The sequence below is a fragment of the Moschus berezovskii genome, chromosome 4 (assembly GCF_049115385.1).
Source record: "Moschus berezovskii isolate FMDL1 chromosome 4, NW_MosBer_1.0, whole genome shotgun sequence".
NCBI lineage: Eukaryota > Metazoa > Chordata > Mammalia > Artiodactyla > Moschidae > Moschus > Moschus berezovskii.
The window spans coordinates 115,947,489-115,961,101 of NC_142463.1; the positions used below are offsets into that span (position 1 = coordinate 115,947,489).

General features: G+C 42.2%; 1 protein-coding gene across 1 annotated transcript in view; it reads right to left on the reverse strand.

Annotated features, from left to right (window-relative positions):
• CD48 (CD48 molecule) overlaps nt 1-13,613 on the reverse strand; it is a 32,855-nt gene that overhangs the window by 1,606 nt on the left and 17,636 nt on the right. The window contains exons 2-3 of the mRNA XM_055403054.2: nt 4,153-4,446; nt 820-1,083 (exon numbers count right to left, since the gene is read on the reverse strand). Coding sequence (XP_055259029.2) covers nt 820-1,083; nt 4,153-4,446 — 558 coding nt within the window. The remainder of the gene's footprint in view (nt 1-819; nt 1,084-4,152; nt 4,447-13,613) is intronic.

Sequence of the window (13,613 nt, forward strand, 5' to 3'; positions counted from 1 at the left end):
AACAGTACGAGATAAGAACTATTATTTTGTCTTATTTAAGAAGGACATGACTTGGAGAAGCTAAGTCACTTGTTTAGCTAATAAGTAATAGTCACAGGATTAATCCTAGGTGTGATTGATTCCAAAATCTATAATTGTAGCTACCCCACAAAGGGACCTGTGTAGGCTTGAGAGAGAGCCAGGAGTGATGCTCTATGGAGTGGGGCCTCCCAGGAGATAGAGAAATCTGAAACATGAAACCCAGAGTTTGCCTTTCCAACTTTATCAACGGGCATACACCTGGGGAAGAGCAGAAAATCTCAGCCTTAGGGCCAGGCTCTCTTGCTCACCACTCGTTCCCACTCATGTTCACCCACTTGGCTCTTCTTTCTTTTGCTCCTCACTCCTGCTCAACTACTTCTTGGCCTTTCTTTCCTTTGCTGTCTACCAGAAACACCTTTATGTTGCTGCACAACAGGATCTGGACTGTTCCTCTACTTGTCTTTTTCCTCCCTACTCACCTTAAAATCTCAGATTATTCTGCAAGGACCCTGCCCTCAGATTCCAGGACCATGCATTTATTAAAGCAGGGCAGAAAAAGGGGACATGAGAGCCCTTTGCAGGTGAGGACACTGAGCTCCACAAAGGTGAGGGAAGCTTGCTGCGAGACCATGTCAGAGACACAAGGACAATCCAAGTCTACCACACCTCACTAGTGCCTTTGGGATTCTCCATCAAACTCTGTGACAGGAGGCTGGAAAAGATTCCCACACTTTCCTTCATTCAAGAGAAAGCTAGCTACCCTGTGCCCACCTCAGCTCCCTTGGCAGTGTCTCTTACCCAGTACACAGGGTGAAGTGAAGTTGATGGTGCTGTTTTGGCTGCTTATAGGATTGCTGACTTGGCAGGTATAAGACTTTGAGTAGTCTTGTGGCGTGTGGACCTTTTGAAGCACACTGCTCTGTAGCTGTTTTGGAAAGGACCCTGATTCCCAATACCAAGTGTAGGTTACAGATTGGTTCTGGGTCACACAGGATAGCGTCAGGTTGCAGCTGTTCATTTTCTGTGTCTTCTTGACTTCTATGACAGGCTTCAGTACAGGGTCTGAAGATGAAGATGTTATAAGATGAGCCAATGGGTTTACGCATTTATGAAGCTTTTGTGCTGGGAGGGTTTAGCCAACAAAGTGCAAAGGGAGGTCCTGAGGAGAAGCCATGGAGAAGAGGGCCCTGTAGAGGGAGCTAGTGAGCAGTTTTGACCTCTGTAGGCTTCACAGGGAAAGAGCTACTGCTTGGCATGAAGCTAAACTGGATCCAGAAGGGGGAGCCAGTTACCCAGAAACAAAATGGAGTTATGCACATCTGTGGGCCAGAAAGAACAGCAGAGTTTTAGCACAGAGATAAGCTACAGTTGAACTTGATATCCCAACTGTCTGAGCTACTCAGGGCCCCTTCTCTAGCAATGACCCACACTTGGCACCTTAGCCCATCAGTCAGTCCTTCGAAAGTTCTTGGGCTCAGATACAATGAAAGTCCTGGGGTAAGAGATACCACTCTACACCTTTCCTGAACTCTGGCAGAATTACAGAGAACCTCATGGATCTCCCAGTGCAAGCTGGTAGTGATGAATTGGATCTGTTAACTTTGGTATCTCAGTGCCTGCCACAGAGCAGGTATTCTGATGAAAGGGAAATGTGAGTGGATGTAGGGATGGATGTCTGTAGGGATGAAGCAGTTATGCAATAGAAAAGACAAAATACTCACTTTACAGTGAGACAAGCTTGGGTCCTGGACTTGGCTCTGAGAGGCAAGACATCTAACCCTACGTCATAGCACAATGTTAGTACGATACAGTGCCATCATCTTTGAGTAAGTGCTTTTGGTGGGTGTGATGTACGCATGTTGAAGGTCACAGCATCATCACTGCTTTCATCCTCCAGGCAGATGGGTTGAGATGTAATCCCATCATCTGCTCCTTCCTTGACTAGGACTGCTCTTCCTGAAATCCTCTGAGGTCTTTTCCTTCTGGTCAAGGGTAAAACACCTGCAGAATCAATGCAGCTCAGAAGTCATAGGATTAAAATGTAGCAGAGAATTGACCCAATCAGAGCTGACTTCTGGGTTGTATGTCTGTGAGGGGCAATGGAAGCTCTGCCAATCTGACTTCCTGAACTCTAGATCCATCTCCTCCATGAAACCTTATCACATTGCTGGACTTCTCTTGCATACTTTACATGAGCAATCTTCATATGCTTATTCATTTCCTGTGGTCTGGCCTCAAGTCTTATAAACCTTCCGCATTTCCCATAGTAAGCAGCTCAGCCCTGAGCACTCCAGAACCAGATGGAGCAGTCTGGTTCCAAGATGGCCCCTTTGAGTTTTAGAAATTCCTGAGCTGGACAGAAGGATGATTCTTCCACTAATTACATCCTCAAAGCCTTATCTGGAAGCAAGTGCACTAAAGCCAAGTAGGCTTTTAGGATATTCAGAAATTTTGCAAGTTGGTTGTGAAATGAAACTGTTATTAGTTTACCGTTGGCTGTGATGGGACTATTTGCCACAAAATCTGGTAAATGATGTATATTTCAGATCTTTTTTTTTTCCCGAAAATCACTGTAGGAACCTTTGAATATTTCCTGTTGCTAGTACATCTTGCAATTTTAGGACATATGATATGGAGGAAGTGAGCAAGAAGGCAATTCTAGCCTCTTAGACCAGGGACAATCATGACCCATGTTACTGGGACATGAATAAATACAATATTCTTCATTCTTTGCAGCATTTTAGCATTTTTAAGGCTCCTCACCAGACACAAGATCTTCTGGCACATTTTCTTTTTGTTATAATTTTATTATTTTTGACTGCACCATGTGGCATGTGGGGTCTTTGTTCCCTAACCAGGAACTGAACTCAACACAGCCCCTGCAGTGGAAGCGTAGAATCTTAACCACTGCACCACCAGGGAAGTTCCAGCATTTTAAAAGTGTTTTCACTTTCATTATCTACTTTGATTCTCATAACATCCTGAAAAGATATAATTATCCTCACAATATGATGAGGAACTCAAGGCTCTGAGGGGCACATCTCCCTTGGATGTTTGCCCAGCCTTCCTCCTTTAATAATTGACAGTCTCCCCAAGAACCAAGTTTCTCCCTTATAAGCTGAATCTTTGGACCATAAGTGTTTAAATCACATACCCAAACCAAGACGGGCTAGTAAATTTCTCTTTCTTGAGAATTTAAACTAAAAGATATGAAAGCCTAGACTTTGAGAGAGATAGTCTGTACTGGCAGGGATCTACTTTCACACTAAAGATTCCAGTGGCTAGAGGCTCTGGACTGGGCCAGGGTCTCATTCTTCCTCCTCTTCAGTCCTTTTCAACTCTTCTAAACTTCTTTCATTGCTTTAAGAAGTCATAGCTTTAAAAAAAATTCACCTTTATTGCTAAAAGTATATCAAGTTGGTCTCCATTACTTGCCATCAACAGAATCTTACCTAATGGGACAGAGATGTGAAGATGTTTCTCCAAGGTCACACAGCCCATAAGGGGTCCAGTGGTTAAGAATCTGCCTGCCAATGCAGGGGACAAGGGTTCCATCCCTGGTCTGGAAAGATCCCACATACTGCAGAGCAACTAAACCCATGCATTACAACTACTGAAGCCCACACATCCTAGGGCCAGCAAGTTGCAGCTACTAAAGCCCACATGCCTAGAACCCATGCTCCACAACCAGAGACCCCGCCACAATGAGAAGCCCATGCACTGCAACAAAGAGTAGCCCCCACTTGCCACAATTCAAGAAAGTCTGCATGGAGCAATGAAGACCCAGGACAACCAAAAAATCAATTAAAAAAGAAGAAGAACTTATTGGGATTGTCCACAAGAGAACATGAAGAGAATAGAGAGGAAACCATCTTTATTGTCTCCTTCCTATTCAAATCTTAGACTCTCTAATGTCAGAAGAGTTTTTAAATGTCCCAAAGTTATCTAATTTGGGGTCTGCTGGCCCAGACTCACTTCCAAGTGGAACTGGCTCCAGGAGAAATGGATTAAGCCTGTCCTGAAGTTTTTCTCTCCCCCTCCCATGGAGAGTCCCCAGAATCACCAGGAAGCTTCCCAGTGATCTGTCTGGGGCCCTAGAGTAGGGACCAGCCCTTGGTTCCCCTGACTCACCAAGCACCACCAGTGAGATCTTCCATTCCTTCTCGTCTCCAGTGTCCTTCAGCACCCTCAGGAGGTAAGTACTGCTGTCTTCCTTCTGGACCTTGCGGATGTGCAGTGCACCACTTTGACGATCAAGTGTGGCCCTGTCCTTAAAATTAGTATCGAAGTACTTAGGCTCACCAAATTCCCACTCTACAATCTTCTGGTCAGTAGTATAAAACCAGGTGAGTGATCTGGGGTTCTGAGGCATATTGGAGATCTGTAGACTCACATTGTTGCCGGGGATTGCATATATTGAATGGCCTGCCAATGAGAGTCAGAATGAGTGAGACCCATTTTAGAGAAGGCAGAGCTGTCCAGGGGCCCAAAGCCTGGGCCGGTGGAACAAGGAAGAAGGGAGGGATTTTTGCTTGGGAGGAGAGAGTATGATCTTTATAAGAGGGCCTGACCCCTGATCAGGAATTCAATGAAAGTCAGAGCTTGAGAAGTGGGTGTGGGGATAGGCAACGTGCTTATAATCCATGTAATTCTACCCTAGATGAAAAGGGACACTGAGCTGGCCCTGCCTCCCTCCCTTACTCTCATACCAGGACATTTTCAAATAAAATTATAAGTTACATTTCCCCTCTGTGCTTGTGCTCCCTGTGGCTCAATTTAGTTCTCTAGCAGTGGCTTCCCAGTTGGCATTAGTGGCAGCTAGATTACGCCTGCCAATGCAGCAGACACAAGAGACATGAGTTCGATCCCTGGGTTGGGAAAATCCCCTGGAGTAGGAAATGGCAAACCACTCCAGTATTCTTGTCTGGAAACTTTCATGGACAGACTTCCATGGGTCTGCAAAGAGTCAGACACGGCTGAGCAACTGAGCACACACAGCAATAGGCAAGAAGTAAAGGAGACACAAGGTTTGAAATGAAGGGGAAACAAGAGTTATTCAGTGGCAAAGTATTATAGAAGAGTGAGCATTTTATTGGGTAAGAGAAACCGAAATAAGACGGTAGGTATTACTAGGGGGCACCAGAGGGCAGACAAACTGAAATCATAATCACAGGAAACTAGCTGATCTAATCACATGGACCACAGCCGAATGTGGTCCCCTGGAGAAGGGAATGGCAAACCACTTCAGTATACTTGCCTTGAGAACCCCGTGAACGGTAACAAAGGGCAAAATGATAGGATACTGAATGAGGAATTCCCCAGGTCGGTAGGTGCACAGTATGCTACTGGAGCTCAGTGGAGAAATAACTATAGAAGGAATAAAGGGATGGAGCAAAAGCAAAACCAATACCCAGTTGTGGATGTGACCAATGATAGAAACAAGGTCCGGTGCTGTAAAGAGCAATATTGCATAGGAACCTGGAATGTTAGGTCCATGAATCAAGGCAAATTGGAAGTGGTCAAACAGGAGATGGCAAGAGTGAATGTCGACATTCTAGGAATCAGTGAACTAAAATGGACTGGAATGGGTGAATTTAACTCGGATGACCATTATATCTACTACTGTGGGCAGGAATCCCTTAGAAGAAATGGAGTAGCCATTATGGTAAACAAAAGAGTCCGAAATGCAGTACTTGGATGCAATCTTAAAAATGACAGGATGATTTCTGTTCGTTTCCAAGGCAAACCATTCAATATTACAGTAATCCAGGCCTATGCCCCAACCAGTAATGCTGAAGAAGCCGAAGTTAATCGGTTCTATGAAGACCTACAAGACCTTTTAGAACTAACACCCAAAAAAGATGTCCTTTTCATTATAGGGGACTGGAATGCAAAAGTAGGAAGTCAAGAAACACCTGGAGTAACTGGCAAATTTGGCCTTGGAGCACGGAATGAAGCAGGGCAAAGGCTAATAGAGTTTTGTCAAGAGAATGCACTGGTCATAGCAAACACCCTCTTCCAACAACACAAGAGAAGACTCTACACATGGACATCACCAGATGGTCAACACCGAAATCAGATTGATTATATTCTTTGCAACCAAAGATGGAGAAGCTGTATACAGTTAGCGAAAACAAGACCAGGAGCTGACTGTGGCTCGGATCATGAACTCCTTATTGCGAAGTTCAGACTTAAATTGAAGAAAGTAGGGAAAACCACTAGACCATTCAGATATGACCTCAATCAAATCCCTTATGATTATGCAGTGGAAGTGAGAAATAGATTTAAGGGACTGGATCTGATTGATAGAGTGCCTGATGAACTCTGGACGGAGGTTCGTGACATTGTACAGGAGACAGGGACCAAGACCATCCCCATGGAAAAGAAATGCAAAAGAGCGAAATGGCTGTCTGAGGAGGCCTTACAAATAGCTGTAAAAAGAAGAGAGGCGAAAAGCAAAGGAGAAAAGGAAAGATATAAGCATCTGAATGCAGAGTTCCAAAGAATAGCAAGGAGAGATAAGAAAGCCTTCCTCAGTGATCAATGCAAAGAAATAGAGGAAAACAACAGAAAAGGAAAAACAAGAGACCTCTTCAAGAAAATTAGAGATTCCAAGGGAACTTTTCATGCAAAGATGAGCTCGATAAAGGACAGAAATGGTATGGACCTAACAGAAGCAGAAGATATTAAGAAGAGGTGGCAGGAATACACAGAAGAACTGTACAAAAAAGATCTTCACGACCAAGATAGTCACGGTAATGTGATCACTGACCTAGAGCCAGACATCTTGGAATGTGAAGTCAAGTGGGCCTTAGAAAGCATCACTACGAACAAAGCTAGTGGTGGTGATGGAATTCCAGTTGAGCTATTTCAAGTCTTGAAAGATGATGCTGTGAAAGTGCGTCACTCAATATGCCAGCAGATTTGGAAAACTCAGCAGTGGCCACAGGACTGGAAGAGGTCAGTCTTCATTCCAATCCCAAAGAAAGGCAATGCCAAAGAATGCTCAAACTACCGCACAATTGCACTCATCTCACACGCTAGTAAAGTCATGCTCAAAATTCTCCAAGCCAGGCTTCAGCAGTATGTAAACCGTGAACTCCCAGATGTTCAAGCAGGTTTTAGAAAAGGCAGAGGCACCAGAGATCAAATTGCCAACATCCGCTGGATCATGGAGAAAGCAAGAGAGTTTCAGAAAAACATCTATTTCTGCTTCATTGACTATGCCAAAGCCTTTGACTGTGTGGATCACAATAAACTGTGGAACATTCTGAAAGAGATGGGAATCCCAGACCACCTGACCTGCCTCTTGAGAAACCTGTATGCAGGTCAGGAAGCAACTGTTAGAACCGGTCATGGAACAACAGACTGGTTCCAAATAGGAAAAGGAGTGCGTCAAGGTTGTATATTGTCACCTTGCTTATTTAACTTATATGCAGAGTACATCATGAGGAACGCTGGGCTGGAAGAAGCACAAGCTGGAATCAAGATTGCTGGGAGAAATATCAATAACCTCAGATATGCAGATGACACTACCCTTATGGCAGAAAGTGAAGAGGAACTCAAAAGCCTCTTGATGAAAGTGAAAGAGGAGAGTGAAAAGGTTGGCTTGAAGCTCAACATTCAGAAAACAAAGATCATGGCATCTGGTCCCATCACTTCATGGGAAATAGATGGAAAAACAGTGGAAACAGTGTCAGACTTTGTTTTTTTGGGCTCCAAAATCACTGCAGATGCTGATTGCAGCCATGAAATTAAAAGACGCTTGCTCCTTGGAAGGAAAGTTATGACCAACCTTGATAGTATATTAAAAAGCAGAGACATTACTTTGCCGACCAAGGTCCGTCTAGTCAAGGCAATGGTTTTTCCCGTGGTCATGTATGGATGTGAGAGTTGGACTGTGAAGAAAGCTGATCGCCGAAGAATCGATGCTTTTGAACTGTGGTGTTGGAGAAGACTCTTGAGAGTCCCTTATACTGCAAGGAGATCCAACCAGTCCATTCTAAAGGAGATCAATCCTGGATGTTCATTGGAGGGACTGATGCTAAAGCTGAAACTCCAATACTTTGGCCACCTCATGAGACGAGTTGACTCACTGGAAAAGACTCTGATGCTGGGAAAGGTTGGGGGCGGGAGGAGAAGGGGACGACGGAGAATGAGATGGCTGGATGGCATCACCGACTCTGTGGACATGAGTTTGAGTGTACTCCGGGAGTTGGTGATGGACAGGGAGGCCTGGCGTGCTGTGATTCATGGGGTCGCGGAGAGTCGGACACGACTGAGCGACTGAACTGAACTGAACTGAGCATTTTATTAATAAAAATATTGTGCTATTTTTCTGGCTTTTGTGATCTTTGTACTTGTCAACTTTTTAAAAACTTGTGACACATTGGGACTTCTTTTCTCATTCTAACTACATTTATTTTTGTTCCTATTTGTATGTACAGTTCTATTCTTTTTCTCATGAGAGCACCCCAAATTGTATAAGCCTCAGTTCTAAAAGACCTGGTTTCGTGAAGGCAAGAGGAAGAAAAGGATGATAGCCAGAAAATAAAGATGAAGGGAGGTCTGCTGACTCTTTTGTGAATGAAAGAAATCTATGTATAAATGTATAGACTGAGAAAGAGCAGTGAGTGCTCAGTTGCTTCAGTCATGTCTGACTCTTTGCTACCCTATGGACTGTAGCCCACCAGGCCCTTCTGTCCATGGGGATTCTCTAGGCAAGAATATTGGAGTTGACATGCCCTTCTTCAGGAGATCTTCCTGACCCAGGGATTGAACCCGTGTCTCTTATGTCTCCTGCAATGAGAAATATCAGTAGAAAGAAGCTAATGGTAGAGGAAAGAGGAAATAAATCTCTTTCATGTTTACCTCATATACTGTTACACAAAACCTCATATTGTTCATCATTGTATCTACACCAATTTTTTGGGATGGCCAAAAAATTATGGGATGGGTTTTCCCATAGGCTGTTACTTTCCACATTTACAAAAACATTCTTTTGAATAAAGATTAAAAATACTTATGTCCCCAGGTCTTTCAAGTTCCTAGTCATTAATCCTTCCAACTGTCTGTTGAACAGTTAGTTATGGAGCATTTGACCTATGCCTGTTGCATTCACAGACACACACAGGCATTAATTTCCACAGTGCTTCTGATTGGTCCATTCCATACTTTATAATCTCTGTGACATAATCAATTCAGTCCAAGCAACAATACTTGAACGATGACCACATGCCAGGTCATGTGCTAGGCTCCAACACCAGCGATGTAGACAGAGTCTCTCACTTCTTAGACCATACAGCCTCTTCAGGAGCATACATTCTCTTTATTTTTTTTTAATTTATTTTATTGGAGGCAAATTACCTTACATTAATATATTGGTTGGTTTTGCCACACATTGACACGAATCCACCCCGGGTGTACATGTGTTCCCTTTCTTGAACCCCCCTCCCACCTCCCTCCCCCCAACATCCTCCCTCCATGTTATCCCCGTGCACCAGCCCCAAGCATCCTGTATCATGCGTCGAACCTGGACTGGTCACCCATGACAATATACATGCTACAATGCCGTTCTCCCCAATCATCCCACCTTCACCCTCTCCCACAGAGTCCCAAAGACTGTTCTCTATGCCTATGTCTCTTTTGCAGTCTCGTATACAGGGTTCAGGTTACCATCTTTCTAAATTCCATATATATGCGTTACTGCTGCTGCTAAGTCACTTCAGTCGTGTCCAACTCTGTGTGACCCCATAGACGGAAGCCCACCAGGCTCCCCCATCCCTGGGATTCTCCAGGCAAGAACACTGGAGTGGGTTGCCATTTCCTTCTCCAATGTGTGAAAGTGAAGTCGCTCAGTCATGTCCGACCCTTAGCGACCCCACGAAATGCAGCCAACCAGGCTCCTCCATCCATGGGATTTTCTAGGCAAGAGTACTGGAGTGGCTTGCCATTGCCTTCTCCGTATATATGCGTTAGTATACTGTATTGATGTTTTTCTTTCTGGCTTACTTCACTCTGTATAATTGGCTCCAATTTCATCCACCTCATTAAAACTGATTCAAATGCATTCTTTTTGATGGCTGAAAAAGACTCCATTGTGTATATGTACCAAAGCTTTCTTATCCATTCATCTGCAGATGGACATCTAGGTTGCTTCCATGTCCTGGCTATTATAAACAGTGCTGCAATGAACACTGGAGTACATGTGTCTCTTTCAATTCTGGTTTCCTCGGTGTGTATGCCCAGGAGTGCGATTGCTGGATCATATGGCAGTTCTATTTCCAGTTTTTTGAGGAATCTCCACACTGTTCTCCATAGTGGCTGTACTAGTTTGCATTCCCACCAACAGTGTAAGAGGGTTCCCTTTTCTCCACACCCTCTCCAGCATTTATTGCATGTAGACTTTTGGATAGCAGCCATTCTGACTGGTGTGAAATGGTATGTCATTGTGGTTTTGATTTGCATTTCTCTGATTATGAGGGATGTTGAGCATTTTTTCATGTGTTTGTTAGCCATCTTTATGTCTTCTTTGGAGAGGTGTCTGTTTAGTTCTTTGGCCCATTTTTTGATTGGGTCACTTAGTTTTCTGGAATTGAGCTACAGGAGCTGCTTGTATATTTTGGAGATTAATCCTTTATCAGTTGCTTCATTTGCTATTATTTTCTTCCATTCTGAAGGCTGTCTTTTCACCTTGCTTAGAGTTTCCTTTGCTGTGCAGAAGCTTTTGATTTTAATTAGGTCCCATTTGTTTATTTGTGCTTTTATTTCCAATATTCTGGGAGGTGGGTCTTGGAGGATCCTGCTGTGATTTATGTCAGAGAGTGTTTTGCCTATGTTCTCCTCTAGGAGTTTTATAGTGTCTGGTCTTACATTTAGCTCTCTAATCCATTTTGAGTTTATTTTTGTGTATGGTGTTAGGAAGTGTTCTAGTTTCATTCTTTTACAAGTGGCTGACCAGTTTTCCCAGCACCACTTGTTAAAGAGACTGTCTTTTGTCCATTTTATATTCTTGCCTCCTTTCTCGAAGATAAGGTGTCCATAGGTGCGTGGATTTATCTCTGGGCTTTCTATTTTGTTCCATTGATCTATATTTCTGTCTTTATGCCAGTACCATACTGTCTTGATGACGGTGGCTTTGTAGTAGAGCCTGAAGTCTGGCAGGTTAATTCCTCCAGTTCCATTTTTCTTCCTCAAGATTGCTTTGGCTATTCGAGGTTTTTTGTACTTCCATACAAATTATGAGATTATTTGTTCTAGTTCTGTGAAAAATATCGTTGGTAGCTTGATAGGGATTGCATTGAATATATAAATTACTTTGGGTAGTATACTCATTTTCACAATATTTATTCTTCCAATCCACGAACACGGTATATTTCTCCATCTATTAGTGTCCTCTTTGATTACTTTCACCAGTGTTTTATAGTTTTCTATGTACAAGTCTTTTGTTTCCTTAGGAAGATATATTCCTAAGTATTTAATTCTTTTCGTTGCAACAGTGAATGGAATAGTTTCCTTAATTTCTCTTTCTATTTTCTCGTTATTAGTGTATAGGAATGCAAGGGATTTCTGTGTGTTGATTTTATATCCTGCAACTTTACTGTATTCATTGATTAGCTCTAGTAGTTTTCTGGTAGAGCCTTTAGGGTTTTCTGTGTAGAGGATCATGTCATCAGCAAACAGTGAAAGTTTTACTTCTTCTTTTCCAATTTGTATTCCTTTTATGTCTTTTTCTGCTCTGATTGCTGTAGCCAAAACTTCCAGAACTATGTTGAATAGTAGTGGTGAGAGTGGGCACCCTTGTCTTGTTCCTGACTTTAGGGGAAATGCTTTCAGTTTTTCACCATTGAGGATAATGTTTGCTGTGGGTTTGTCGTATATAGCTTTCATTATGTTGAGATATGTCCCTTCTATTCCCACTTTCTGGAGAGTTTTTATCATAAATGGATGTTGTATTTTGTCAAAGGCTTTCTCTTCATCTACTGAGATAATCATATGATTTTTATTTTTCAGTTTGTTAATGTGGTGTATTACGTTGATTGATTTGCGGATATTGAAGAATCCTTGCATTCCTGGGATAAAGCCCACTTGGTCATGATGTATGATCTTCTTAATGTGTTGTTGGATTCTGATTGCTAGAATTTTGTTAAGGATTCTTGCATCTATGTTCATCAGTGATATTGGCCTGTAGTTTTCTTTTTTAGTGGGGTCTTTACCAGGTTTTGGGATTAGAGTGATGGTGGCCTCATAGAATGAATTTGGAAGTTTTCCGTCCTCAGCAATTTTCCGGAAGAGTTTGAGTAGAATAGGTGTTAGCTCTTCTCTAAATTTTTGGTAGAATTCAGCTGTGAAGCCATCTGGACCTGGGCTTTTGTTTGCTGGAAGCTTTCCGATTACTTCCTCTATTTCTGTGCTTGTGATGGTTCTGTTCCGATTTTCTATTTCTTCCTGGTTCAGTTTTGGCAAGGTGTACTTTTCTAGGAATATGTCCATTTCTTCCAAGTTATTCATTTTATTGCCATATAATTGCTGATAGTATTCTCTAATAATCCTTTGTATTTCTGTGTTGTCAGTTGTGATCTCTCCATTTTCATTTCTAATTTTATTGATTTGGTTCTTCTCCCTTTGTTTCTTAATGAGTCTGGATAGTGGTTTGTCAATTTTATTTACCTTCTCAAAGAACCAGCTTTTGGCTTTGTTGATTTTTGCTATGGTCTCTTTTGTTTCTTTTGCATTTATCTCTGCCCTAATTTTTATGATTTCTTTCCTTCTGCTAACCCTGGGGTTCTTCATTTCTTCCTTTTCTAGTTTCTTTAGATGTAGAGTTAGGTTAAATAAGTTGACTTTTTTCTTGTTTCTTGAGGTGTGCCTGTATTGCTATGAACTTCCCCCTTAGCACTGCTTTTACAGTGTCCCAGAGGTTTGGGGTTGTTGTGTTTTCATTTTCATTCATTTCTGTGCATATTTTGATTTCTCTTTTGATTTCTTCTATGATTTGCTCATTTTTCAGCAGCGTGTTGTTCAGCCTCCATATGTTGGCATTTTTAATAGTTTTTCTCCTGCAATTGAGATCTAATCTTACTGCATTGTGGTCAGAAAAGATGCTTGGAATGATTTCAATTTTTCTGAATTTACCAAGGCTAGATTTATGGCCCAGGATGTGATCTATCCTGGAAAAAGTTCTGTGTGCGCTTGAGAAAAAGGTGAAATTCATTGTTTTGGGGTGAAATGTCCTATAGAGATCTATTAGGTCTAACTGGTCTATTGTATCATTTAAAGTTTGTGTTTCCTTGTTAATTTTCTGTTTAGTTGATCTATCCATAGATGTAAGTGGGGTATTAAAGTCTCCCACTATTATTGTGTTATTGTTCATTTCCCCTTTCATACTTGTTAGTAATTGTCTTACATATTGCGGTGCTCCTATGTTGGGTGCATAAATATTTATGATGGTTATATCTTCTTCTTGGATTGATCCTTTGATCATTATGTAGTTTCCTTCTTTGTCTCTTTTCACAGCCTTTGTTTTAAAATCTATTTTTTCTGATATGAGTATTGCTACTCCTGCTTTCTTTTGGTCTCTATTTGTGTGGAAT